Raw genomic sequence first — 26,629 nt, 5'->3', positions numbered from 1 at the left:
GTTCCCTCCCCACAGCCTGCGACTCACTCGTCAGTCCCGCAGCACGCGCCGGGTCCCGCGCACCTCCACAGCCCCCACGCCAGGGCCACCCCCCCACCCCCACAAGCCCGCCGCTGTGGGTTCCGGGGCACTTGGAGGAATCACTTCCGTCGGGTCACCGACGCTCTGTACGACGCGCGGGAGATTAGTATCCGGCGAGGAGGGGAGGACGCGGCCTATTTTCGGCCACAGCGCCCCCTTCCCTTCTCCCAGTATCACTGGCAAATCCCAACCAATCCGATACGAGGTCTCCTGGTTCCCAGCATGCAGCGCCGACCCTGACCCATTTTCCGCAGGGTTAGCGTTCTCAGAGCCGCGCACGTGGGCCGAGGCCGCACACTGCATCCTGGGATTTGTAGTTTCTCCGGCGAGTCGGCCGGCGTTTGGTTGAGGCAGCAGCGCGTCCTGGGACTTGTAGTTTCTCACGCCGGCTCTTAAGATTTGGGCGATTTTAGAGCTTGTCCCTGCCTCTCGTTTTGGGGGTACGCCTGGAGGCCGGAGACTGCAGAAGAAAGATCGAAAGGTGCGAGTGTTGTTTCGAAGCTGACAAGGTCGTCTTCTTTAGGAAGCAACATCTGTCTTTTGTGTCCTTTGTGAGAAGTTGCAGTGCGCGTTGAAGAGCATCTCAAACTGCTCGCCCAATAGGCTGGCCTCATTTTCCTCCCTTCCCGGGAGGTTCAATGTTTTCCGAAAAGTAAGCACATTTCACCTCCGGGCAGGGCCTGAGTCTCCACCCCGTCCCCACCCAGCGCCGGGGTTGCTCAGCGCTTCTAGATTCTGAGATCATTCACAGAAATTCCAGGCGTCTGCCGCCGCCTGTACTCCGTTCTGAGACCTTCTTTGTCGCTCCACGCCCCCTCTCTTGCTCTCGGGTTCCCTTGCTCGCTCTCGACGCGCCCATCCTTTTTATTTGCTCCCTGTGGTCAACATCAGGCACCCTTCCAGAAAGGCTGAAACAGCTAAATATTCACCTTCTGTGTACAGCACCGTGGCACGTAGGGCCAAGCAGCTCACCATTGCAAGTTGCTCAACTAGGCGCTGTTGTGTAACAACGTCCCTAAACGGAAAGAGACGATCCAAAGTTTGTTGACCTAATTAATGACTTGTGTGCGGGAAGACATTTTTAGTTAATTTGGCAGATAAACTGTATTGCTTTTTACAGAAAGACTGCCCTGGGTGAACTTATCAAACAAAGCCTTTGCAAACACTGTTAAAGTTCGTTGGCGGTGATGGTATTCAGAGTCTGGTGGGGAGGAGACGCAGTGCGGTGAGAAGAGGAGGCTGTGGGCCCATTTTCAATCAGATCTTTCCTCCTTTTCCTTCTGAAGTGTCCTTTTCTCGCCTATCTTGCCTTTTTCCCTCACTGCATTATGGAACGATAGAATTTTCCAGGTGAGGATACGGAGGCTAGCTAAAGCCAGATTGAAGGCTAGAATCTAGTCCAGGACTTTTTTCTTCTTTTGTGCAAAATTAAATTTAAAATTTTTACTTATGTAATCAATATAATACATGCTTATTATAAAAAATGCAGAAATCGCAGATATTTTGTTTTTTCCATGAGCGTTTACATAGATAGATCATGCACTTGATTTTTTTCTGAGGTGTAGCTTGTATGGTTGACAGGAAGCCACTGCCAGGATAGAATAAGAGAGACAGAACGGTTTCCTGTAGGCAAAGGTGTCAGACATGGGTGCGTTTGGTCTCTATGAGTTTAATTTGTATGCAGAACATATACAAAAAAGTTACACTGACTCAGAGGAAGGAAGAGTGAGAATTGGTAAAAGGAATGTCAAAAACAAAATATGCACGTGACACCATCTTGCTGGCAGAAAGTAGCAAAGATTTGAAATGATTTTTTATAAAAGTGAAAGAAGAAAGTGCTAAAGCTGGACTGCATTTGAACATCGAGAAGGCAAAAATCATTAACTACAGAAGAAATACACAACTTTCACATAGACATTGAAATTGTTTAAAATTTTGTTTACCCTGGTTCTCTCATCAATTCAAATAGAGCCTGCAACCAAGAAATCAAGACCAGGCGGAAACCTGGAAGGGCAGCAATGGAAGAATTTGGAAAGACCACCAATAGCAAAGATGTGTGATTAGAGTCCAAGCCTGAGATCACCCACACCCTCGTATTCCCAGTTCCTATGTGTGGATGTGAAGATGGCTGATAGGAAAAGGACTGATTTGAAATATGATGTTGGAGGAGAGCTTGATGGATACCACGAATTGCCAGAAAGATGAACAAGTGGATCCTAGAGCAAATTAAGCCTGAAACATTGCTGGAGGCAAATGACAAAACTGAACCTGTCCTATTTTGGGCACATCATGAGAAGGCAGGGTTCTTTGAAAAAGATAATAATGCTGGGAAAAATAGAAGGCTGCAGGAAAAGAGGAAGACCAAATATGAGATGGATTGATTCCATAAAAGAAGCCACAGGCTGAGTCTACAGGAGGTGAGCAGGGCTGTTGAGGACAGGACATTGTGGATGTCACTTTCATGGGCTAGACAGGAGCCAGAGCTGCCTCAGCGGCATGTAACGCACACTGTATATATGGGGTTCTGTATACTGTTTCCTTTCCAAATCTCAAAAACTCAAACATCTGTAACCAAAACCTCCACAGCATCATTTAAAATGTCTGTATAGAATTACATTGCATAAATGCACCATGATTCACTTAATTATTTCCTTAATACTGGCTATTTACCCTATTTCCATTTTATTTTTTTAAATATATTTTATTGATTTCCTACAGAGTAGAAGGGAGAGGGATAGAGAGTCAGAAACATCAATGAGAGAGAAACATCGATCAGCTGCCTCCTGCACACCCCCCACTGGGGATGTGCCCCCAACCAAGGCACATGCCCTTGACCGGAATCGAACCCGGGGCCCTTGAGTCCCCAGGCCGACGCTCTATCCACTGCGCCAAACCGGTCAGGGCCTTATTTCCATTTTAAATCACTTTAAGTAATGCTGTGTTCAGTATCTCTGCAGAAATCTTTGGCCATGTTTCTGATTATTTCTTTAGAATATGAACATTTTAAAAGATTTTGATAATCTGTTGACAAATTTTTTTTTCTAGAAAGATCCTCTCAGTATATGATTTAAATCAGTAATGTATAAAGAAGTATTTAGGGTTCTTATAAATATACTAGCTTTACCAAATTTTTTCCATTTTTTTCCATCATGCCATTCTGATCTTAAGCTCACCTTAAAGGATGGGAAGGATATTGGTGAATGGGGAGGAAAGACAGCTAAAAAAACAAAAATTACATACAATAATGATGGCCAGTTTGAAAGTGACAGCCATTTTCAATTTTTCCATCAGCCTCTATTTTTAAAGGGAACCTCTCAGGTGATATGAACAAGGAATCAAAGCTTATTTCTTAAATAGAAAAAAAAAATTAAATATCATTCAAGTAGTTTACATTCAACAAATATCTCTAAATTACTAGACTTGGGAAATTTATTTTAACAATGCATAACAATTCCCTATAATTTTATAGCACAGTCTTCAGAATATGATTTCATTTTAGCTATTTAGAAACCTTGAGAAGTAGACCAAATGTTTTACTTACTGACTATATTTGTAGGATGAAACTAAGCTTAACAGAAGATAAAAATGCAGGTTTTCTCAGCATATTGTTAAAGTAATCGAAGAGAAGGCTATTAGACTGAGATAACTCTGGTACTTGGTAGCCTAGTAGGGAAACCAAAACCTAAGCCAGAGTCAATTCCTGTAAATGCTTCAAGGATAAGACCAACCACCAATTATAAACAGCCAACTAAGTTTTCCCAAATAACGCAACTGCTCAACTTACAGCCAATCAAATAATTGCTTTGCTTTGCTTTGCCTGTGCATGTTGTCTATAAAAGCCTTGCCTTTAGCTCTGGTCAGTTGAGCTTTCCTAACCACTTCCAGTTTGATACTGCCTGATTTGAATAAATTTTTGCTCAAATAAACTCAAAATTCTTAATATGCCTCAGTTTATCTTTTTAACAATATTAAAGAAAAAGTTAAATATATACCAGTAAAATAATGGGTAAATGATGATGTTTGCCTACTGATTACACTGTTTAGAAGAGTTTTTAAAATGTAAGTGGATAACTTTCAGAATGAAATTATTCATAAAGAAGTAGTATAATTTCATCCTTCTGAGTACCCAGAAAAAGTGGACAGGAGTTGCCAAGGTGATATTATTTTAGACTATTAGCTTGTTCTCCTCTTATGCAAATCACATGCTGAGTCAAAACCAGTTTCCAACTAGTAAACAAAAGTGTGCTTTTACTAGTTGGCTGCTCATCCTTCCCGACTAAGCTGAACATGATGCTTCTAGAGACAGTGTGAGGCCAAATTAATCATGATGTGGTATGGGCTTCTGTAGCCTTTTGTGAATTGGTCTATTTAATTATATTTTAGCTTATTTATAAATGTTTCCTTCACTATGGGAGCACTGTGGATTCCCAATTATATCCAGTATCTTTGAATCCTCTGCTCCTAACAACCCTAATAGACGCTGAAGCACTTCAACAAGTAGGGAATGAGTGTTTATACGGATGTGAATGATTCCACAAGACAAATTTAACAAGTATGAACATTCCATGAAACGAGTTCCATTTACTTTCTAGCAACCCACTGGTTGCATTAAATTACCACTCATTTTCGTTCAAATCCTATAGTGTTACTGTTCCTCTGTGTCAACAGGCTAGAATCACTTTCCGCAAAGAAAACAGTGTTTTGGGCCTAGAAAACGACGCCCAGGAGAATGAAAGACTTAACCTTGGCTTCCAGGCTTTGTCCTCCGCGCGTGGGTTCTCTCCTCAGTCCTTGCACACTGTCGTGCGGGGCGCCAGACTCGGACGGGGAAGCCCCGCGCGCAGCTGGGCGTTTGCGGATTGCGGCAGCTAGCGGCCGGTGTGCGGCGTCCTAGCTTCGCGGACAAGGGACGCGCGCGAACCGGGGGAAGGTTGCCGGCGGACCGCATATTCAGCGCACGTGCGGCGGCCAATCCGGGCCGGTGGGCTCCAATGGGGCGGGGCCAGCGTGACCGTTCGGGGCCGCCGTTGGGTGAGGAGCCGGCCTTCGGGGTTCCCGGCGCGCGGCGCACCGCGGCCCGTCGCCACTCTTCACGTGCGGGATGCTGCTTTTGGCGTTGGGCGGCCCGTTGGCGGCCGGACGGCGGCTCTGCGGGCAGAGGGCGACGCCGTGGGCGGCCATCGCTTTCCGAGGCCTCAGGGCGGCCGTCTGGCGGGGGGCCTCCGGCAGCTCCTCGGGGCCGGTCGGCGGCGGGAGCGCTGGGCGGCGGCTTTTCCGGCGTCCCGCGCCAGCGCAGGTCGGCGGCGGAGGGCTTGCGGGCCGGAGTAAGGGAGGGAAATGGGCGCAGCGTCCTACCTGGGGAGCCTGGCTCTCAGACGGCTTCTCCCCCCGCCGGCCCGTGGCTGTGGTGCGGCCGGAGCCCTCTGCGGGGACCGCAGGAGTAGCCGGACTCGGCGCGGGAACAGCCCGTGAGCGGGGGCACCACGGCTCCCGCGGGGCTCGGCGCATCCTCTGGGAAGGGGTTCTTCTCTGCGTGGGTCCGAGCACTTTACAGCAGTTTGCCCTTTTTGCAGAAGCTCAGAAGGGTTAATTTGCAACACATCCATGCAGATTATATCCCGAATCACGAACTTGGATAACCTGACTTTGAGTTGTTTTTTAAAAAAATATATATTTTACTGATTTTAGAGGAGGGAGAGGGATCTAGAGATAGAAACATGGATTGGCTGCCTCCTGCCTGCAATCCGGGGCCTGTGCCCTGACCGGGAATCGAACCGTGACCTTCCCGTTCATAGGTCCGTGCACAATCACTGAGCCACACCGGTGGGGCTGAGTTCGGGTTTTTCCATTGGGCGGCTCTATTTTTAGGCATTCGTTTGCTCCCTGGAAAAAAGGGGATGGAGATGCTAATCCTCTCATTTTAATCTGAGTTGTCTTCTGATCCTGCCCAGTGAAATACCAGGATTAGCAGACATGGTTGAAATTGGAAACTAATTATATTTCAGCAGAAAGGAATTGGGCATGCCTTTTGAAGTTTGTGTGCTGTGAAATTCATTTTCCGATGCTCCGAGGACTCCAGTTCCCATGAAATTTGATGTTGGATTTCAAGTAATATGGTTTCATTAAAGGGAGCAAAGGATGCCAGGGGATTGATCCAAGGCTTTAAAGACTTACTCTTTTTTTTTTTTTTGTACTAGCTATGGTATAGATATTTTTATTTTTTTAAAATATATTTTATTGATTTTTTACAGAGAGGAAGGGAGAGAGATAGAGAGTTAGAAACATCAATGAGAGAGAAGCATCAATCAGCTGCCTCCTGCACACCCCCCACTGGGGAAGTGCCTGCAACCAAGGTACATGCCCTTGAGGGGAATCGAACCCGGGACCCTCAGTCCCCAGGCCGATGCTCTATCCAGTGGGCCAAACCAGCCAGGGCAGTATAAATATTTTAGAAGTAATAAAAACATTCTGGAATTTACACAATCTGATTTTTCAGTGTTTTACTTACATTAATAAAGTTTTTGTTTTTGAAGAGCAAATGCATGTAACTCTGACAATCAACCGAGGGTGATGTTCTCATTCACAGTGGAATAGAAGAAACTATTCCAGTGAAGTTTTTATATGTTCAAGGTCACACTATTTAAAAAGCTTGAAGCTGGGATGCAAACCTAGGCCTTCAAATTCCAACTTAACATGGGTCTACTTATGACGGGACTTAAGGAAAGCCATTCTATTAGCAAGTTTGGTATCTTTAGCTCTAGATTATTTGGGAGAGTTCCTTACATCACCTCATGTGACAAGTTCTCTTCATTATCTTAATTTTTTTAAATTTAAAAGTTGTTCTAAATACAATTAATTATCTACTTATAAAGGTCTCTGTTTTAATAGATACCCATTTGTTGGGAAAGATGTGTTCGATGCTTACACAAACAAGTTGAAAAATCAGAAGACGGAAGACTGATTTATACTGGGAATTTGGCCCGAACAGTATTTGGTGGGTAATCAGAAATGATGGTATTGTCTTTTCCTTTTAATTGTTAAAAAAAAAAATGCTCTTAGTATGTGCTACTTTAGCACCTCTTAATTGCAAGACAAGGAAAAAATAAACTATGATTTTTTTTCTTGTGGCTTGTTGATAGAAGATTTAGAGGTTGAGACCTTTGCATTTTTAGATTTAAATAGATTTTTGAAGTCTGTTATGCCTTTGTGATCTTATGGCTAGGTATTAAAGCTTCTTCCCTTTGGTCACCTCTTGGGATGTTTAACCACAAAACAGCAAAAAGTGTATATTCAGGTAACGTTTGAATATACAGAAAAAAAAGAAAATACCTCTGAAGAGGTTATTTTTTTTTGAATAAACATTTATTTCATATATTTTAAAATTTGGCAGTTAAAATGAGCCTGTAATACTTTTTTACAGTTTTTTTAGGTCATCTTAGAACTTTCAACAAACATGCTTATTGTGGCTTTTCCAGGTGGTAGAGAATTGTGGAGAAGGAAAAGATGGTGTACTAAATTGCTACAAATTTAAAACTCTTTCCTTAGATCATAATTAGAATTTAGTATGGAACAATTTAGTAGGGAAGATCAGGAGAACTTAGGTATCTCGTTATATAATCTAAAAAAGGTATAAGCTGAACTATATGGAGGATTGTTTTTATAACCAAGTCCAACATTAGATTTCAACACTCACATTTGCATTTGTGTTTTTGATCATGCTGGTATCAATCAATCATTAAAATTTACTCTGGAAATCTGTGTGTTCTCTAGTGTTTGACATTAAAATAGAGTGCATTTAAAGTACATTTTTAGCTATTTAAAACTTTAGGAGTAAGGACAGGTTATTATCGCTATTGAGTGAAGTCCTGAAGTTATTCTAATCAGTTTAGAAATTTCTTCAGAAGTCAATACATGACTACGCCATTGAGCCTGTGCCGTGTCACATTTCTGGCCTGGGATGCCTGGATTGATGCCACTGAGTTGTATTAACAGTGATCCCCATCATAACCTTCCTCTGAACAGACACAGTTCCTGCACATGCAGGAAAGTCATGAATTTATCTAATGTTCCCACTTGAATCCATTCTAGAAAGACGAGAATATTAATAGGAATTAATTTTGGTATGAGTAGGATGTAATATTTGTGTAAGAGGAAATCTATCCAGGGTATTCAAAGTTCTAGAATTGTCACTTGTAGAGCAATTTAATATTCGATTTCTTTCAGTATTATGATAATAGGAAGTCACTGCTTATCAGGGATTAATATTTTTTTTATGTAGAAACAGGGAGAAACATTTTTTTAATGTAAAATTAAGAGACATTAAGATATAGATGCACCATTCTTGAAGGCTCTTTAACTACCAAATGGGTCCTAGTTTAAAGACATTTGCAGACATTTTGTTAATTCAGCAATCAGTAATTACTTATGTCATAGTATTCTCATTTAAGATGAGTAGGCTTTAAACATGAGGAGGTGTGAAAGAAAGGCATCCCAGGCATGGAAGTAGTATGAGCAAAGGAAGATGGGAAAGCCTAGAATGTTTTGTTTTTTTTTTAGAGAGAGGGAAAGACAGAAATATCGATGTAAGAGAAACACATCGATTGGTTGCCTCCTGCATGCCCCTGACCAGGGCCTGGGCCGGGAAGGAGCCTATAACTGAGGTATGTGCCCTTGACCAGAATCAAACCTGGGACCCTTTGGTCCATAGGCTGACGCTCTATCCACTGAGCCAAACTGGCAAACGGCTAGGGCTATGTTTATTTCTTTTTGAAAATTTTTAAGAGAATTTGAGCCAAACTGATGACATATACCAGGGAGCAAGACCTCAAATGCTCTTAGAATATGTTTAAAAAATAGCAATTACTTCAATCCAGGCAAAATAAAGTATGTGTGTATATTAGTTTTCTAGGGCTCTTGTAATAAATTTCCAGGAACTTGGTGGCTTAAAACAGCAGAAATTGATTCTCACAGTTTTGGAGGCTGGAAGTCTGAAGTCAAGGTGTTGACAGGACATGCTCTCTCTGAAGGCTCTGGGGAAGAATGCTTTCTTGCCTCTTCCAGCTTCTGGTAGCTCTCAGCACTACTTTCGTAGCTGCATCACTCATCTCTGCGTTCTACTTCACAGGGCCTTCTCTGTGTCTGTCCTGCTCTGTCCTTCTAAGGATACTGCCTTTGGAGTTAGGGCCCACCCTAATCCAGTGTGATCTCATCTCAGTATTTATTTGTCCGCACAGACCCTATTTCCAAATAAGTTGACATTCTGAGATTCAGGGTGGACATAACTTTGGGGGGGATGCTATTCATCCCACTACACTGTGACAATGGGGAAAAAGAGGTAGTTGGAAGGGCTGAGGAGGCTTTAATATAGGAGGCAACTTGGTCCACATTGTATCCCATGTGTACCAGTGTCATGGCAACTACTGTGAGAGGAAGGAATTATTTTTAAATTACTGATACAAGCCTTCAACCAACAGTAATGGGTGAGAGTGTCTACTTTGTCCAACAGCGTCTGCTGTCAAACCTTTGGTTTTTGCCAGTTTGGGGGGGAAATGGCATCTCATTGTGGTTTTTATTGCATGTTTCATATGATTGAGGTTTGGCATCATTTAATCTGTTTAAGGACCATGTGCATTTATTTCAATGAACTGCTTGTACTTCTTGCATGTTTGTACAGTGTTGAGTTTTTTCTTCTCATATACTAGAAACATTTTATATATTGGGAGTGTTAACTGCATAGAAGTTGCAAATATTTTTCTCATTTGTCTATACTTGTTTATGGTGTTCATATCTATGTACATTTTAATGTGTTCAGATTTACCAGCCTTTCCCCCTGATTGCTTCAGTATTTTGAGTCATAATTAGAAAAGTTTTCATATTAGATTACAAAGGACTTCATGGATGTTTTCTTCCTATACCTCTATGATTTTATTTTTTTATATTTAAATCTCGGAATTATTTGGAATTTTCCTGATAATATGGTATGAGGGATGGATTGAATTTTATCTTTTTCTGTATGGCTATCCAGCTGTCCCAGTACCACTTTTGCCCATTTATTTTAGATTAATCTTTATTCTGTACTAAATATCCATATACTATAAAGTTTATTTCTTGATTTTTCGTTTTGTTCCACTGATCGGTCTGCTTTTTTATGCATCAGCACCATGCTTTTTTTTTTACTCCTCACCCGAGGATATGTTTATTTTTTTTAGATAGAGAGGAAGGGAGAAAGGCGACACACACACACACACACACACACACACACACACACACACACATCCATCAATGTGAGAGAGAAACATCGGTCGGTTGCCTCTCAAATGTACCCCAACCAGAGACCAAACTCAACCTAGGTGTGTGCTCTGACAGGGAATCGAACCCTGGACCGTTCAGTGTACAGGACGACACGCCAATCAGCTGAGTTACACCAGCCAGGGCAGTATCGTGCTATCTTAATTATAGTCTTATGTTTCAGTATCTAACATTCCCCTCCACTTTTATTTTTGTTTTTCCAAATTAACTTTATAATCAGTTTGTCTAAGATATCAACTTGTCTATTTTCCGAACAGATGGTATTTTATTGGGATTATGTTAAAAGTATACATGCAAAGAAATTTACATTTAAAGTCATTTGTTTACTTATTGTGGTAAAACACATAACAAAATTTATCATTTTAACTATTGTTAAGTATACAGTACAGAAGGCATTGATGTTGAATCTTTCTAATATGATATGTTGAATACCTTTCCCATATATTTCTATCCACTGGTATTATTTTTATTTTTGGTAATTTGTTGTTTTAAGCTTGGGCTCTTAGCTAGATAAAGTTAGCCCCCCATTTGAAGAGTTTATATTATGTATGTGCAGGTGCTTGTTAATAGAGAGTTTTATTTGATAATGTGCTGACTGAATTGATAGTTATAGTATTCATAATGATCTTTGAGTGTTGTTAAATCTTTTATTGGGGAACTGAAGTAGAGGCCAGTTAATCCTAAAGCACTTTTCCCATCTGGAGAGGCAGTGCGCTGGAATGGCCAATGGCCTGGACTTGAGTCACATGGCCTGGGTTTGAATCCCAGCACTGCAACTTGGTAGCTATGTGACATTGAACAAGGGCCTCATTTTTCCCATCTCAGATTACCTCATGTTAATAATTGTGCATATGTGTTATAGGGCTGTCTATAGATTTCATGAATAAAATATGTAGAGTGCTTCAGACAGAACCTGGAATGTTATAACACTTATGTGTTTTGTTTAAATGATGATATAGTACGAAGAAATGTGGGAAATTAATTGGATAGGTTGATTGTTTTATAAAATTTAAAAGTATTAATCCTCTCCCTTTTTTTTCCTGTTTAGGTGTGAAATGTTTCTCTTATTCTACAAGTGTGATCAGCCTTACATTTCTACCATACATTTTTGCCCAAAATAATGTTGTATTTGGAAGTCTGCCTTTGCAAATCTTATTTTATGGCATCATAGGAAGCTTTACACTGATCACTCCAGTCCTGCTTCACTTAGTTACAAAAGGCTATGTCATTCGGTTGTACCATGAGGCCACGACAGATACTTACAAAGCCATTACTTACAATGTTTTGCTTTCAGAAACCAGTACTGTGTTTCAACAGAATGATGTGAAGATTCCAAGCAGCACACATCTGTTTACCACATTTTATGCTAAAACAAAATCACTGTTAGTTAATCCAGGTCTCTTTCCAAAACCCCAAAGACTATGACCATCTAATGGGTTATGACAAACCATTCACTTTTGATATGGAAGAAGCCAGTGAAAAGAAACAGCTTGAAGATGAGAAATGAGTCTGTTGTTTTTATGTTTGTGCTTAAATGTGATTTATTTTCCCATGTATAATAATAAAATTGCCTTTACTTTTGTTTTCTATTAGTGATTGTTAAAAAATTGAAACTGTAATAAACAACTTTTGATTAATTTTCAGATAATTATATTCCCTCATAATAACAAGGTATGCTTGAAAAACAAAATGCAATATTCCACCATTTGTGTTTTGAAAAAGGTGTGGAAATACATGTACATGCTGGCATATGCATGGATAATGAATAAGTGTGGTTGTCTTTCAGCTGGGAATTGGATATCAGGCTCATAGGGGGGTTATTTTTCCTTTGTGTTTGGATTTTTTTAAGTATAGATACAATCTTTCCTCACATTAAAAACTTTAAAAAAATTTACATGTTCTGGAAAGCAGTGTGAATCTGCTTCCTTTGGTCACAGCTTGTTACCTCGGTTCTCTGACAGGGCTGCCTGTAATAAGGCTCTCCATGTGGTAAGCTGTGGGGAAATGGTGCCCTCAGCAGTGTCTTCTGTGGTCCCTCACGCACTCCTTCCTTGGTGCATCCTATCAGTAGGAAAAGAACTTGCACTAAGGTGGATAGTACTTTCATAAATAGCGATCTCTGCTAACTTACTAAGTATTGGCATTTTAAGATTTTACCTCTAATTGTAAAACAAAAGTTGGTTCCTGTGAAGGATTTTCAGCCAGGAGCAAAAGAGCTCAAACCATTTAGATCTGTAGATACTTAAGTGCCTAGTGCAGTGATGGCGAACCTTTTGAGCTCAGCGTGTCAGCATTTTGAAAACCCTAACTTAACTCTGCTGCTGTGTCACATATAGAAATTTTTTGATATTTGCAACCATAGTAAAACAAAGACTTATATTTTTGATATTTATTTTATATATTTAAGTGCCATTTAACAAAGAAAAATCAACCAAAAAATGAGTTCGCGTGTCACCTCTGACACGTGTGTCGTAGGTTCACCATCACTAGCCTAGTGTATGCTAGGTACTGTGCTAATTGCCAGAGTCACAGTTAACAACACCCAGACTGCATGGAGCTACCTAATGTCTTACTGCCTGCCAAGATGGTGAGGCTAATCTTCACGCCTTGCCTCTATAAGGGAGGTTGATGGGGAAGCAGCAGGGCCATCACTAGTTCATAGGGATGATCAAGTCTGAAACTGCTAGCTTATAGCTTTAGATAGAAAAGAGCATTTTTGTGACACCCAGAGCCTGCCTTCTGCTAGGTCCTAGGATCTGCCAGCTTAACCTGCAGAGAGCGGGCTCTAGGGTCTCAGAAAGATAAGCTGGTTACATCTCTTTGCAAGTTGGGTCTCTGCCTGCCTGTTCTGCCCTGTGTTACTTAGGTCTATTCTTGTTGCTGTCTTAGCAGTTAATGTGATGTATATCTTTTTGTTGTAAATCCTCACCCAAGGATATTTTTCCATTGCTTTTAGAGTGGAAGGAAGGGAGGAGGGAGCAGGGGAGAGAGAAACTTTGATGTGAGAAACATTGGCTGCCTCTAGCATGTCTCCTACTGGGGATCAAGCCTGCAACCCGGGTATGTGCCCTGACTTAGGATATAACCGGAGACCTTTTGGTGCATGGGACAATGCTCAATCAATCAACTGAGCCACACTGACCAGGGCTAAACACATTTTTAAATTATAGTAAAATGTATAACAAAAATTTACCATCTTAACCAATTTTAAGTGTGCAGTTTAGTACAATTCAGTATAGTGTTAACTATATTTACATTGCTGTGCAACAGATGTCTAGAACGTTTTTATCTTGCAAACCTGAAACTTAATATCTATTGAACAACTCCCCATATCCTCCTCTCCCGTGGATTTGTGCCTTTAAAAAAAAATGGAAGCCCAGCCGGTGTGGCTCAATGGTTGAGCATTGACCTATGAACCAGGAGATCACGGTTCGATTCCCTGTCAGGCATATGCCTGGGGTTGTGGGCTTGATCCTCAAGATGGGGCATGCAGGAGGCAGCCGACTAATGATTCTCATCATTGATGTTTCTATTTCTCCCTCTTCCTCTCTGAAATCAATAAAAAAATTTTTTTAAAGTAATTTAAAAGAAAAGGAAAGTTGCAAAACTGCCTGAGCAGCAAGACCTTCTTCCGGGGCTGTTTGAGAAAGCTCACTCTCATTAAGGGCCTGCAAGTGCAATCCTATGACTTCAGCAGAGCTTTTGACCTACAAGGAGTTTTCCCTCATTCTTGTCCTGGGTCTGAGCCCTGAACTTCAGGGAAACTCCTCAATTCGGATCAATCATTGCTTATATTTTGAAGAGTTACTTTTGTGAATTAAAATTTCTTCAGATTTCATTTCCAACTCAGGTTAAGTGTTTTCATAGAGAAATTCTGTGTTTGTTACACTAAACCCACATGTACAACAAATACCTCTATTAAATAGTTTAAAATGTAAAAAAAAAAAAAAAAGGAAAGTCACACAGTTCTTTTTTTTAAAATATATTTTATTGATTTTTTACAGAGAGGAAGGGAGAGGGATAGAGAGCTAGAAACGTCCATGAGAGAGAAACATGGATCAGCTGCCCCCTGCACACCTCCTACTGGGGATGTGCCCGCAACCAAGGTACATGCCCTTGACCGGAATCGAACCCGGGACTCTTCAGTCCACAGGCCGACGCTCTAGCCACTGAGCCAAACTGGTCAGGGTGTCACACAGTTCTTGAAACCTTTTACCAACATGTGCTTATGACCACCTAAACTTGTAGATTTTTAGGCCCCAACTCCATGCCATTGTAATCCCAAACTATATCCTATAAATGATTTCAAATAGCAAAGAATCTAAAGGATTAACTTTTTCTGGAATGGAATAAGAATTTTGAAATGAAATTCATGCCATACGTGAAATAGTGGTCATTTTATTATTAGGGCTCAAAATACTTCCTGGAGCTGCAGTTTGCTTAAGGAAGTGCATTCTCAAGCCTGGCGGGGCCCCAGCCCACAAGGCAGACCTACAGCTGATGGACTGTCTGGGGTCTTGTGCAGCCTGGCTCTGCCCCATGGCTGAACTGTTGCTGAGCAGAAATAGTTTGCAGAGGGCTGTTCAGTTCGGATCTATTTGCCCAGTGCTCTGGGCCATGAGAAATTGTGTAAAGAGCCTCTGTGGGAGAATAACAATGTACACGGAAAAGGGGTGTCGTCTGTTGGGATCCTAAAGGAGACCTACAGGCTGGCTTTGTTACTGTTGACTGGGAAATACCTTGTTTTGTGTGTAAAGCTTTGCGCTGTAATTTGCATCAAGTGTTGGAAAAGAGTACATATATTCTAAATCATTTTCTTTTCTCCCCTTGCAGGAAGTGCTCAAATATCACACACACACACACACACACACACACACACACACACACAGAAAGAGGAAACGGATTGGAACTTAGAAGTCATGTGACTGATGACTAAGTTGACTCTTTCCTACTTACTGAAAGGGAAGAAGAGCCTGAGGATGAGTTGCTGGTTCTCCTTGCATTTGTAAAGTTTTGGAGCTATTAAATCATGTTCCCACTTATGCTTTTTTCCACCCTGTTTTCTTCCACGTTGCCTGAACCCGGGGAGCACTGGATCTGCAACTCCTCTGATGTGAGCCTTTGGTATAGCTACTGCGGTAAGTGCACAGCAACAAGTGGTTGTAGTGCCAACTATTTCGAGGGTGTGTTTTCACAGGAACCTCATTCTGCTGAGGTGGGGACACAGGAAGCGTCGTGTGTTCCAGCTGCTGCCGGCAGCAAGAGTGGCGGCTGATGACTTCCCTGTGTGGGTTATCTTGATCCTTCACAGGCCTCACCAGTCTCTAAACTGTTGTTCTTGACCTCCAAGTGCTTCTGTTGTTCCCTGTGGTTAACTGTCTCCACCTTGAGCCTAGCTTCAGATTCCTCCCGGTTTGGGCAGAACTGTCTGCTTCTGAGCTTTTGCCTCCAGCCCCAAGACTAGTTCTTGACAAGGAAGCACAGTCCCAGGTGCCTCCTGGAACGGATTATTGTGGCCAGCGATTTTCAACCGCTGGGCCACAATATTTAAAACACGCGACACCTGGCTATTTAGTCAGGGGCACGGACCTCTTTTCCCTTAGACTGTCAAATAAAAAAGTGACAGCAGCCAACACAACAATAGCCTTTTGGTGTGAATGAATAAGAATTATACCTTCTTTTTCTTTTTTGTCGGATCAGCAAAAAAAAAAAGTACATTTCTTGATGGACTACAGCATTTTAATCTGTAAAATGAAAGTGATTTTAGAACCTATCTGAGGTAAAATTTTTAACACAGAGTCACATAGAAACAGTCTTGACTACTTTTTAAAAAATCAGCCATACCTAATGCTATGGACTGGTCTGATCACTGCCCTACCCAGACCTCTTTTTCTGAAAGCACAGCTTCAGGGCTTGGCCACTGTGTCTATCTTTGGTGCTTTCCACTTCCTTGCTCACCATGGGTTGGATATAATATCAGAGAGGTTGAAAGAGAGGCTTGCCAAAATATTAGTTCTTTGAGATTCTTTTGGGAAAGGGGATTTATGGTTTAACCATTTGGGGGAGAATTACAAATGTCTGTTGAGTTCTGAGAAGTTGTGCAAAGAAGAAACCTATTTAATCTCCAGGTTTATCATTTTATTTTATTTCATCTTTTGAGTGTGTGTTGACTATCGTAAGAAATATACTCTGGCAAACGCTAATAGACATTATTTCCGGGGAGTTAGCATAATTGACAGGTGTGAGAGCAAGACCAAGCTTTGTGGGTTGTGCTGAATTCCCTCTCAACCTGGCTCTGGAATTTCTCCATCCTACAAGATCAGTGTCCATTCCCTCTTCCAAAAGGGCTCCTCCGTCCACTCGGCCTACACGTTGATCATGCCACCTTCTCTGTGCTAAGTTTCAGGGGGCCTTTGTTTATATACCACTTCATATTATAATTAGCTTTTAAGCTCCTAGTATCAATAATTTGATTTGTCTTTTAAAAAATATTTTTATTGCCCTAACCCAGTGGTTGGCAAACTCATTAGTCAACAGAGCCAAATATCAACAGTACAACGATTGAAATTTCTTTTGAGAGCCAAATTTTTTAAACTTAAACTATATAGATAGGTACATTGTTATTAACTTAATTAGGGTACTCCTAAGGCTTAGGAAGAGCCACACTCAAGGGGCCAAAGAGCTGCATGTGGCTCTCGAGCCGCAGTTTGCCGACCACAGCCCTAACCGGTTTGGCTCAGTGGATAGAGTGTCGGCCTGCTGACTGAAGGGTCCCAGGTTCGATTCCTGTCAAGGGCATGTACCTTAGTTGTGGGCACATCCCCAGTAGGGGATGTGCAGGAGGCAGCTGACCAATGTTTCTCTCTCATCAATGTTTCTAACTCTCTATCCCTCTCCCTTCCTCTCTATAAAAAAATCAATAACATACATTTTTAAAAAATATATGTTATTGATTTTTAGAGAAAGGGAGAGGGAGAGAGAGAAACATCAAAATGAGAGTGAGTAATACTTTTAGCGAAAAATAAAAAACAAAAAAACAAAAAACAAAACAAAAAAAAAACAAAATGAGAGTGAATCAATGGGCTGTGTCCTGCACATCCTGACACCCAACCAATTGAGCTGATTTGTCTTTTGATTTTTTTTTTTTAATTTCAGAGAGGAAGAGAGAGGGAGAGGGAGAAACATCAATGATGAGAGAGAATCATTGATCAGCTGCCTCCTGCACATCCTGTACTGAGGATGGAGCCCGCAACCCGGGCATGTGCCCTAACCGGAACCGAACCTGAATCCTTCTGTCCACAGGCTGACGCTCTATTCACTGAGCCAAACCAGGTAGGGCTGTCTTTTTATTAAAAAAAAAATTGTATTGATTTTTAGAGAGTCAGGAAGGGAGTGGGAGCGAGAAAGAAACATTGATTGAGGATCAAGCCTGAAACCTGGCCATGTGCCCTGATTGGTAATCAAACCGTGACTTCCTGGTTCATAAGTCAACCAAAGCTCAACCACTGAGCCACACCAGCTGGGCTAAGCAGATGATTGTACAAATGATTACTTATTCAAGTTCCATACTAGTTTTAGGTCTGTTCCAACTTTCTATTCTTCAGTCCTTTTGGGGACCCCCTCTTGGAAAATTTGGGCATCTGGATGCATGAATTAACCTCTTCCCTCCCGAGTGAAGCTGGAGACTAGAGGATTCTTTTCCTGTCTTTGCTGTGCCAGGCTCAGGGTCTCTGTTGAGAGGGTGTCCTGAATCTCCCCACCAACTTCAGTGAGTCTTCATTCGAGTTCTCCTGGGTCACAGGACACTTTCGATTAGTTTCTGATTTCTCACAAAGGGAATTTGTCCATGAATTGTTGTTGAATTCGAAGTTTGTGGGGGAAAGAAGGGTCTTGGACTTCCTACTCTGCCATCTTGGGACGCTACTCCTCTGGAGAAGGAGATATTTTTTTTTTATATATATATATTTTATTGATTTTTTACAGAGAGGAAGGGAGAGAGATAGAGAGTTAGAAACATCGATGAGAGAGAAACATCGATCAGCTGCCTCCTGCACATCTCCTACTGGGGATGTGCCCGCAACCCAGGTACATGCCCTCGACCGGAATCGAACCTGGGACCTTTCAGTCCGCAGGCCGACGCTCTATCCACTGAGCCAAACCGGTTCCGGCAAGAAGGAGATATTTTTAACCATTATCAGTTTTTCTCATTAAACAATTTTAATACTAAAGGCATCATTTGGAGAGGGGGGGTGAATTTCAGAATATTTTACTTTATTGGAAATAATGCATTGACATTATCTTCATTCTATTTAGATAACATGAAATATCCTATTTCAATAAGAAGTGAACCCTGTGTAGAATTGAAGGGAAGCAAAGGATATTTGCATATTTTCTTCATTCCAAGTAAGTTTTGTAACAAAACCAAAGTTTTGTTAATGTACATCTGTTAAAAGAATTCAAGCGATATCAATGACAAATGATTGTGTTCCAAATGTACATGTATTAGTTTTCTGTTATTATGTAACAAATGACCGCAATCTTAATATCTCAAAACAGTACACATTTACTGTCTCATAGTCTTTGCGTGGTAGTAATCTGGGCGTGGCTTCACCGTGCCTGCTTCAGGATCTCCCACCAGGTTGCAGTCAAGCTGTCTGCCAGGACTGGGGTCTCTCCTGAAGGCTCAATTAGGGAAGGATTCTCTGCAGTTCACATGTGACTTTTGACAGGATTCAGTTCCTGTCTGGCTGCTGGCCTTTTCACCATGGCTTCTTGCTTCATCAAAACCAGCAAAGGGGACAGTCAGCTAACAAGATAGAGGTCACAGTCTTGGGTAGCCTAATCATGGAAGTGCCACTCTATCAACTTGGCTTTATCTATTTGTTAGAAGCAAGTCACTAGGCTCACACTCATGGGGAAGAGATTCCATAATGGTATGGAGGGTAAAAGTGGAAATAATAAGAGACTTCTAACAATCTATTAGGTATTAGTATATCCTTTGTCAGTCATTAGCTATTCAACTGATAAATAAAGTTAGGTTTCCATTAGTTAAAGATCTGTGTATGAGCAAGCCAGGACATTTTTTCCTAAAGGTGACCCCCCTTATAAAAAAAAATAAGATGATGATGGGATAAAAAAAAGACAATGTTTTTTGTTTGTGTTGTCTTGTTTTTCCTCTCTGTGATTTTACTTGTCATCAGCTTAGTAAAAAATAAACTGGGTGATGGTTATAGAATCAGGCTGGACCAAGTGTTTGGGGAAACACAAAAACCTTTATCCTCTGTGGAGAAAAAGGAACACTTGTGCACAGCTGGTGGGAATGCAAACTGGTGCAGCCACTATGGAAGACAGTATGGAGTTTCCTTAAAATCTGGAAATGGAACTCCCATTTGACCCTGTGATCCCACTTCTAGGAATATATCCCAAGAAACCAGAAACACCAATCAGAAAGGATATGTGCACCCATATGTTCATAGCAGCACAATTCACCATAGCTAAGATCTGGAAACAGCCTAAGTGCCCATCAGTAGATGAATGGATTAGAAAACTGTGGTGCATCTACACGATGGAATACTATGCTGCTGTAAAAAAGAAGGAACTCTTACCATTTGCAACAGCATGGATGGAACTGGAGAGCATTATGCTAAGTGAAACAAGCCAGTCAATGAAGGAAAAATACCACATGATCTCACTCATTCATGGATAATAAAGACCATTACAAACTTTTGAACAATAATAGATACAGAGGCAGAGCTGCCTCAAACAGACTGTCAAACTGCAGTGGGAAGGCCAGGGAGGGTTGGGGGGCAGGAGGGAGGGGAGTAAGAGATCAACCGAAGGACTTGTATGCATGCAAATAAGCATAACTAATGGACATAAGACACTGGGGGGTAAGGGAGGGCAGGGGATTGTCAAGGGCGGGGGGCGGGGAAGGACACATATGTAATACCCTTTGTAATACTTTTAGCGAAAAAAAAAATAAAAATTAAAAAACAAAACAAAAACACCTTTATCCTCTCTGACCAGGCAGCTTCACTGTGTGAAGCCCTAGGATCCCAGGACACTTCAGTTCTCGTCATCCTCCTCACCTTTACTGTTTATCATCACCTACAATCTAGCTTGTATTTGGAGCTTATCGTTTACTAAGGGCTTTCACATATGTAAGCTTAGATAAAGATTTCCCTAGTTTTAGTTCTCTAGCTTACAAGAAAGAGGTAGCTGAGAACCCAGAAACAATAGACAATAAACTTGTGCTTTACTATTTCTGAAATTAAGTGTTCAACCTGCACTTGGACACTTGGTTTCTGTATTCATTTAGTCATTGAAAAATGCATAGTATATTTCAAGTATTGTGATAGGTACTGTGAATTCGTTGATAAATAAGACATCCTCTTGACCTTCAAGAATCTTCCAGGGCAATAGGAGGGACAGACCTATAGATACATGGCATGGTAAGTGAAGTGACAGTAAAGAGGCTGAGTGATAACACAGAGCAAAGAGCAATCAACTCTATTTACTCCATTGTCTTGGCCAAGAGTAAAAAATATTTTTATCTCTAAATTTTTGCCTGGCTCTACAATTTCTTCTTCTTTTCTTAGGTTTTGTTTTCTGGTCTATGTGATGTGCTTTACCCCTAGATGTTTGGCAGAAGTGATTTATATGACATAACGAGTGACCTAATCTTCAAGCAAACCTCTTGTCCTTACACACAGGAAGCGAGTTGTATCCTTGCAGATCCAAATAGTAATAATACAATATGGCATTGCTCAGGGTTCTCTGAAAAGCAGATACCAAGAAGGAATTAGGCATATAAGACATTAATCAGGAGGAAATGCTAGTGAACAATAAAGGGAAGAAGATGCCCTAGCAGGCAAGGAGAGGGTTCAGATTGAGGTGCAGATCTGATACCTTTGAAATGAGAGAAGAAAGGAAGGAGAATTTGGTAGCATGGTCATCAGACCAAAATGCATCCCTGAGATCCTGTCAGCCAGGTCAATGGGGAGCCTTAGAGCAAAGATTACCTGTCACACGTGTGCCATGACAGGCAGGAGTAGGCTGCCTTTGTGTCCTTGCAGTGCTCGGTCATTAGCGGAGGACCTGTGGGAGGTTGGCCGCTGGCTGAGATGGATATGAAGGTGCAGCAGCTGGGGGCTGTCTGCCAACTACCTTCCTGCCAGCAGGGTCTTTGGGAGGAAGGTTTGAGTAGGTACCTTTGTGGCCACCACAGATACCCTAATCATTTACTAAGTATGGCATTTATATCATTATGTTAATTTACTAACAAAATAATTATTCAGTTATATTTTTATAGAATTTTGTCATTATGATCTGAGTTTCCCTAGAATATACTAGAATTTCTGTGTAAAGTCTGGGGCCACATTATAGAAGTCAACCTTGTTTTTATGGTGCTATCTCTACTTCTATTCAGTAAGAGCTGTATGTAGAAATTGAATAAAAAATAGATATTATTTATTTTGAGACTTTATAACCTTGCTAGTAAATTATTTGTGTACCATTCGTTGATTGACAAATAAGGCTGGACTATAAACCTCCCTGAAAATTACTTCTGGTAGTTCCTGGTGAGGTCAAAGAAAGTCTTCTTAGTTACCACATGACAGCCACCAGGTTCTTATCTCTCACTCCAACATCCACATTAATATCCCTGGCCTGCTGAGCCATGCAAGTGGTTACCTCACCTTGACTATTTGTCATGTGCCTCACATGACCACAGTGATGTCCAAGGACAAGAAGCTTCTCAAGATGTAGACCACTGAGATATCAAAACAGCACTTCCTTTCTTGGTGTCAGTGGAGACCGGGAACATGCTGTGTTCCATGCAGCAATGAAAGAAGGTCTCTTGTCCTGCCTTGTCCTTGTATACCCCAGCAGTACTGCTATGTGTCTGTCTCAGGAATTTCTCATGAAAACAGCTCTTCAGCTTCTGCCCACATCCATGTTTTTGGAGAGGTTCAGGCTAAAGTCCATGGACTGGACCATGGGACCACAGTTAGAAGCAGACCCTGTTATGTTCTTTATACTCTACCCCATAAGTAGAGAAGTAGGAAGTTTGGTGGTACCTTAGGCTCAGAGTAATGAGGGCCTGCATTAAAACTGTGGCAATGGGCCCTGACTGGTTTGGCTCAGTGGATAGAGCGTTGGCCTGCGGACTGAAGGGTCCCAGGTTCAATTCTGGTCAAGGGCATGTACCTTGGTTGCAGGCACATCCCCAGTGGGGGTTGTTCAGGAGGCAGCTGATGGATGTTCCTCTCTCATCGATGTTTCTAGCTCTTTATCCCTCTCCCTTCCTCTCTCTAAAAAATCAATAAAATATATTTAAAACAACAACAACAACAACAACAACAACTGTGGCAATGGGGCCGAAATGGAGACTAGTAAGATTACTGGGATTAGGAATTCTCGTGCTGATTTGCTGATGAAGATGAGGAAATCGATTTAGGATCTATAGGGTGAGATGACCAACATTTGAATAGAGATATCGAATGCATATATGAGACAGTATTTAGGAGAAAGGTTGAGACTAAAGATGATGATTTAGGAATTAGTATCCTATGTGGCAGAGTAAATATTGAGGAAAACTGAGGATAGAAACCCTAGGTAGGGGAGTCAATGAACTAGACTGAGGAGGAGTCAGAGAGGTTGAAGGACAACCAGAGAGAGTGGGAGCACTGACACCAAACCAAGGAGAGAGTTTTGAGGAGGAGCTGGCAGCTCTGTTACCCACAGTCAAATTCAAGTTAAAGTTGGAAAACTTTTCCTTTGGTTATGGCTACAATGAGCCCTGGTGACCTTATTAGGAAAATATTTTCAATGAGGTGGTGGCTACAATAAACTATTTTCATTATAAAAAAATTGTACATCTTTCCCAGTTGGGCCAACTGGATAATATAAGAATTGAGCAAAATGCATTGTTTACTGGCTTTTCTCACCTTAATTGATAATAGGGAGACCATGAGGAAATAATAAATGGCTCATACACCTAATTTTTAATCAAAAGGTTTAATTTTATCCTCCAAGAAATCTTTCATCAAAACTACTAAAAAGTAGGCATGAGTTGATTATCATTATTTCCTTTCTTTTCTTTGAACTTCCTAGCAGAACTGTAACTACAACAGAAAATTTTATATCTTCATTTGATAGTTTTCTAAAAAAATAATTTTCTCTATTTTTAGGCATAGCATATAATTCTTACTGTGGAATATTCTATTTGATTACAATCCACTAGTTACCCTCTCAAAACTCCAGTTTTCTCATCTACAGAATAAGGATCACAATACCCACATTATAGGTAGTTGTGAAGATTAAATGAAATTATGTTGCAAAAGCACAGGACATATTTTAAGTACATAATAAATATTAATTATTATTTATAAAATAATCTCTTATTAAAGGAACTAATGGGATTTTTTTCTTTTTAAGGAAGAGACATAAAAAATTTATATTTCAATCTATATTTATCTTTTAACACTGTGGATTTTCCGATGCGCAAAGAAGTCATTTGCCGAGGATCTGATGATGATTATTCTTTTTGTAGAGCTCTAAAGGGAGGTAAGCATTTAATCTATGTTACTCTCAGAATAAAATAGAATAGTTTATGAGAATGTTCTGAAAATTAAATACACTGAAAATGTGAAGTTCCTTTTCTGATAATAACTCTTTATTCCCATTTAAAATTTTTACTTTTAGCAGTTTGGACATTTTACAATTATGTTATTGAGTTATTATTAAGATGACACTTGTGTGTGTTTGCAGGATATTAGAATTTTTACCTTGTTCAAATAATATTTGTATATTTACCCTCGGTTATGGTTCTCTTTTTCTAAACATTACATTTATTATTTTGCATGGAAACTTACTAGATTTTGCTGCAGAGCTACCTTCAGTATTCTTTATACTCTACCTCAGAAGAAGGGAAGTGGAGACAAATTGGGAAGTTTGGTGGTACCCTAGGCTCAGAGTAATGAGGGCCTGCATTAAGACTGTGGTAATGGGGTTGAAATAGAGACTAGTAAGATTTATTGCCCCAATGAAGGGGAAAATTCTTAAAGATAATGAGTTCTGATCTGGGTATGTTGAGCTCAAGGTAATTTTGGAACATTCAAATAAACATGTCCATTTGGCAGCTGATATATGGGCCCAAAGCTGAGGACATTCTGATTTAAGAAACACAGATACTGCCCGACTGGTGTGGCTCAGTTGGTTGAGTGACCCATGCACCAAGAGGTCGCCTGTTCAATTCCCCATCAGAGCATGTGCCCAGGGTTATAGGCTTGATTCCCAGCAAGGGGTGTGCAGAAGGTAGCCGGTCCTTGTGATATTTCTTTCATCAATGTTTCTATCTCTCTCTCCCTCTACCTTCCTCTTTCTCTAAAATCAATTAAAAATATTTTTTTAAATCTTCCTAAATTAAAAAAAAAGAAACATCATGAGACCCTTGAAAGTTTGGGACTTGAATTAGTATCAGACATATCTGCTTTTAAAGTAACTGTCCTTCTCTATTATACCCTGCTGAAGGAGCACATATATTACTTGGGATAAAGCATATTAGCACTCGCTTGTTCATCACTCATTCACCGTTGGGACCAGTGGGCCTTAAAAGTTTGCATCCACTAATGCTGGTCCTGAGAGAGGCTTGTGGTGGGAGAGGAGCCCCAGGAGAATGGGAGCCAGGGGATAAGACTTATTATTTCTCTACAGTTTTGTTTGGGAGTGCTGCTGCCAGTGGTAGAAGTGTCAAAGGTGAATGCTGTACTACCAAATAAGTCACTTAGTGATGTCCTGTTCTTTGTGTTTTGTTTGCAGAGACTGTGAATACAACAGTGCGATTCTCCTACAGGGGCATCCTGTTCTCTAAGGTATTGTCTAGGAGTCATTTTGTCCTTTCTTAATCTTTGGCAGTAACAGATGTGTGAAGAATTTGAATAAGCAGTTTGCAATTTCAAAAATCGATATTCAAGCCCTGGCTGGTTTGGCTCAGTGGATAGAGCACTGACCCGCGGACTGGGGGAGTCCTGGGTTCTATTCTGGTCAGGGGCACGTGCCTGGTTGCTGACTTGATTCCCAGTGCGGGGTGTGCAGGAAGCAGTCGATCAGAGATTCTCTCTCATCATTGATGTTTCTGTCTCTCTCTCCCTCCCCTTCCTCTCTGAAATAAAAAAAATATATATTAAAAAAAATCGATAGTCAAGATTTTCCCCTACTTTTATTTGGTTGTGGGTGTTTTCCCATTTCTTATTTCTGAAGAATATGGAAATATAAAAAAGTTACATGAAAGAAAGCTCTTATTCACATCATGTTTTTCCTCTATTATACACGGCTAAAAGTAATGCAAATGCTCACTGTTAATACGTTGAATGACTTTTGGGTGAAAGCACTGTAAGAACTCCGTAGCTGCCTCTATGAATAATAACCATGTGCTTTTAGATGTTTGCATTAGATACCTAGCAATGAAAATTTTGCACATTTCACTTTGGGTGAATATTTAAAAATAAACTTTAACAATGCATATTCTTTACTGATTACAAATGGTATTTAGTGTTTGAAAATCTCATAGGTTAGTCTCAAAAATTGTTAAAAAACATTCTCATACTTGGGAAATAAATGAGTTTTGAGTCTGCTGAATTCAAAGACACAAAATTTCATCTCATTAGAAAACTGAGAAAATGATAACCAATCCAATTTAAATGACTTCCTCCTAGTAATAAAAAAAGTCTTTGAAAATAGAAGCACATAGCATTTTATATTACTTGTGTTTCTTATTCCTCATTTTAGGGAAAGTACAGATGTGTTGTGGAAGCCATCACTGGGAATACTGAAGAAATGCTCTTTTGTTTGAATTTTACCATCATACACCACCCTACTTTCAATTAGAATAAATCTAATGTGCCAGCCACTGAAGCAAGTCTTGCCCCAGAAGGGTGTCTTCAGCACAGAAGTTCTCCCACTGCAGACAGCTGATTCTCACAGCCAATTGGCCAGGAGGTCAATTCATCCCAGTGATAACTACAACAATCAAGGCTTAACTACAACAAGACTGTGCACAAAGCCCACAGAGGGGTGCACCAAGAGTGTCCACCTCAGGTAATTGGGGAGGCTGAGCCACTGGGCCCTATAGGATACCTAGCACACAAAGCCACTCTACCAACACAGGGAAGCAGCCAAAATGCGGAGACTAAGAAGCAGGTCACAAATGACAGAAATGGAGGAAAGCAAACGACTGGAT

The 26,629-nt window shown here is 40.9% G+C and overlaps 3 protein-coding genes across 6 annotated transcripts in view; 2 read left to right on the top strand and 1 right to left on the bottom strand.

The window, feature by feature from the left end:
• The window catches only part of ELOC (elongin C), a 26,970-nt gene extending 22,001 nt beyond the window's left edge, over positions 1-4,969 (bottom strand). Inside the window, exon 1 of one of the 3 annotated variants that reach the window (XM_006086348.3) lies at positions 4,825-4,969. The gene's annotated coding sequence lies outside the window, so the exon portion shown is untranslated. Of the gene's footprint in view, positions 1-27; positions 112-4,824 lie in introns of those variants that run through there. The other 2 variants (XM_006086351.3, XM_006086350.3) reach the window with 2 other exon arrangements.
• Positions 4,970-5,118: 149 nt separating this feature from the next.
• Positions 5,119-12,032, top strand: TMEM70 (transmembrane protein 70). The gene is made up of 3 exons (XM_006109847.3): positions 5,119-5,377; positions 6,970-7,075; positions 11,438-12,032. The coding sequence occupies exons 1-3, from the start codon at positions 5,183-5,185 to the stop codon at positions 11,812-11,814; spliced, it is 678 nt and encodes a 225-aa protein (XP_006109909.2). The 5' UTR covers positions 5,119-5,182; the 3' UTR covers positions 11,815-12,032.
• A 2,774-nt stretch (positions 12,033-14,806) lies between these two features.
• Positions 14,807-26,419, top strand: LY96 (lymphocyte antigen 96). Of its 2 annotated transcripts, XM_006086346.3 has the most exons (5): positions 14,807-15,527; positions 18,703-18,792; positions 23,827-23,955; positions 25,210-25,262; positions 26,179-26,419. In XM_006086346.3, the coding sequence occupies exons 1-5, from the start codon at positions 15,419-15,421 to the stop codon at positions 26,275-26,277; spliced, it is 480 nt and encodes a 159-aa protein (XP_006086408.1). In that variant the 5' UTR covers positions 14,807-15,418; the 3' UTR covers positions 26,278-26,419. The 2 variants fall into 2 exon arrangements, with proteins under 2 accessions (XP_006086408.1, XP_023607673.1); XM_023751905.1 differs by lacking the exon at positions 18,703-18,792.
• The last annotated feature ends 210 nt before the right edge of the window (positions 26,420-26,629 follow it).

This window comes from Myotis lucifugus, unplaced genomic scaffold, assembly GCF_000147115.1.
Source record: "Myotis lucifugus unplaced genomic scaffold, Myoluc2.0 scaffold_27, whole genome shotgun sequence".
Taxonomy (NCBI): domain Eukaryota; kingdom Metazoa; phylum Chordata; class Mammalia; order Chiroptera; family Vespertilionidae; genus Myotis; species Myotis lucifugus.
The sequence above is the reverse complement of the archived record's forward strand: the minus strand, read 5'-3'. Positions and strand labels throughout refer to the sequence as shown.

What these genes read in the sequence shown, in the direction of transcription:
- TMEM70 (XM_006109847.3), top strand. Translation starts at nt 5,183, where the DNA reads ATGCTGCTTTTGGCGTTGGGCGGCCCGTTGGCGGCCGGACGGCGGCTC. An exon ending in GGCGTCCCGCGCCAGCGCAG is followed by an intron (nt 5,378 to 6,969) that starts GTCGGCGGCGGA and finishes CTGTTTTAATAG; the next exon opens with ATACCCATTTGTTGGGAAAG. An exon ending in TTTGGCCCGAACAGTATTTG is followed by an intron (nt 7,076 to 11,437) that starts GTGGGTAATCAG and finishes TTTCCTGTTTAG; the next exon opens with GTGTGAAATGTTTCTCTTAT.
- LY96 (XM_006086346.3), top strand. Translation starts at nt 15,419, where the DNA reads ATGTTCCCACTTATGCTTTTTTCCACCCTGTTTTCTTCCACGTTGCCT. An exon ending in CCTTTGGTATAGCTACTGCG is followed by an intron (nt 15,528 to 18,702) that starts GTAAGTGCACAG and finishes CATTCTATTTAG; the next exon opens with ATAACATGAAATATCCTATT. An exon ending in TTGTAGAGCTCTAAAGGGAG is followed by an intron (nt 23,956 to 25,209) that starts GTAAGCATTTAA and finishes TTTTGTTTGCAG; the next exon opens with AGACTGTGAATACAACAGTG.